We start from the raw sequence: 1,103 nt of genomic DNA on the forward strand, positions 1-1,103 counted from the left end.
AACTAATGTTAGGGAAATCTGTTTTTTGTTTTGTAACACGTTTCTAGCTATATATATTTTTTAAAATATACAGTATATTGTATTTTTAATTAACCAAATATTTGTATCGGCCTTAAAAATCCTTTATCGGTCGGGCTCTAATTCCATGTATGGGCTACTTAGTTCAACCCGCTGCTCCTTTCTTCTCCACCTCTCCAGGATGACAAGTACTGGCAGAGGAGGAAGAAGAACAACGTGGCTGCCAAACGCTCCCGCGAAGCCCGCAGGTTGAAGGAGAACCAGATCACTGTCCGAGCAGCTTTCCTCGAGCGCGAGAACGCAGCGCTGCGGACAGAAGTCGCCGAGCTGCGGAAGGAGTGCGGACACCACAAAAACACAGCGAGTCGCTACAAGGCAAAATTCGGACCACTTTAAGGGACCATAAAAAGCCAAACCACAGAACCGTAAATGGACACCCGTATAGTAGACAGCAAAATCTCAGTCACTCCCTTTTCACATCAGTCAGGTTAGAGATATTATCTGGGCACTGTTCATAAAGCAGTCCTGATTGTTGGTCACGCAGTGATCTGCGTGGGTAAAATCCGCAGTCGGACCACAAAGTAGCCCCTCCTCTTGACCAGACCAGGGCATCGCTATTAGAAAGGGAGTAGAAGCAATAGCATGTAAATATATTTTATTTTTTAAAGAATACAATTTACCATCCATGTGAGTGAGGAGTGTGAGAGGATATCAAAGTGCTTCTTCAATGCATGTCTTTTATGAAGTGCACTTCTTCTTCATCATGTCTTGTGTGCCTTTTGGCCAAAAGAGATAATTTGCGCTGTTTATTTTAAAGAAACTGGGTTTATTTTTTATTTTTTAGAAGATAGAACAATTGCAATAGTTTAGACTAGATCAGTCGATATCTTATTGGAGAAATTAAGGGATTTGCAGGTTGCTTCCAGTTCTTTCTACTTTTATTGAATTCTGAAACCCACCTGTCCAATTTTTATTTTCAAATAGATGTTATGTTAAGAGCTGGGCTTTTCTTTGCCCACAAACACTCTCAACTGTGACATTTCCAATAATTTCAGCTTCTTCAGGGGATTACAGTGACGTGGCAA

At 41.3% G+C, this 1,103-nt stretch overlaps 1 protein-coding gene across 2 annotated transcripts in view; it reads left to right on the top strand.

The window, feature by feature from the left end:
- Nucleotides 1–1,103, top strand: part of tefa (TEF transcription factor, PAR bZIP family member a) — a 9,683-nt gene extending 8,580 nt beyond the window's left edge. For both annotated transcript variants that reach the window (XM_032502022.1, XM_032502021.1), the window contains exon 4: nt 199–1,103. In XM_032502022.1, the coding sequence (XP_032357913.1) occupies nt 199–414 (216 nt within the window). In that variant the 3' untranslated portion in view covers nt 415–1,103. The remainder of the gene's footprint in view (nt 1–198) is intronic.

The sequence above is a fragment of the Etheostoma spectabile genome, chromosome 21, assembly GCF_008692095.1.
Source record: "Etheostoma spectabile isolate EspeVRDwgs_2016 chromosome 21, UIUC_Espe_1.0, whole genome shotgun sequence".
NCBI classification, from domain to species: Eukaryota; Metazoa; Chordata; class Actinopteri; order Perciformes; family Percidae; genus Etheostoma; species Etheostoma spectabile.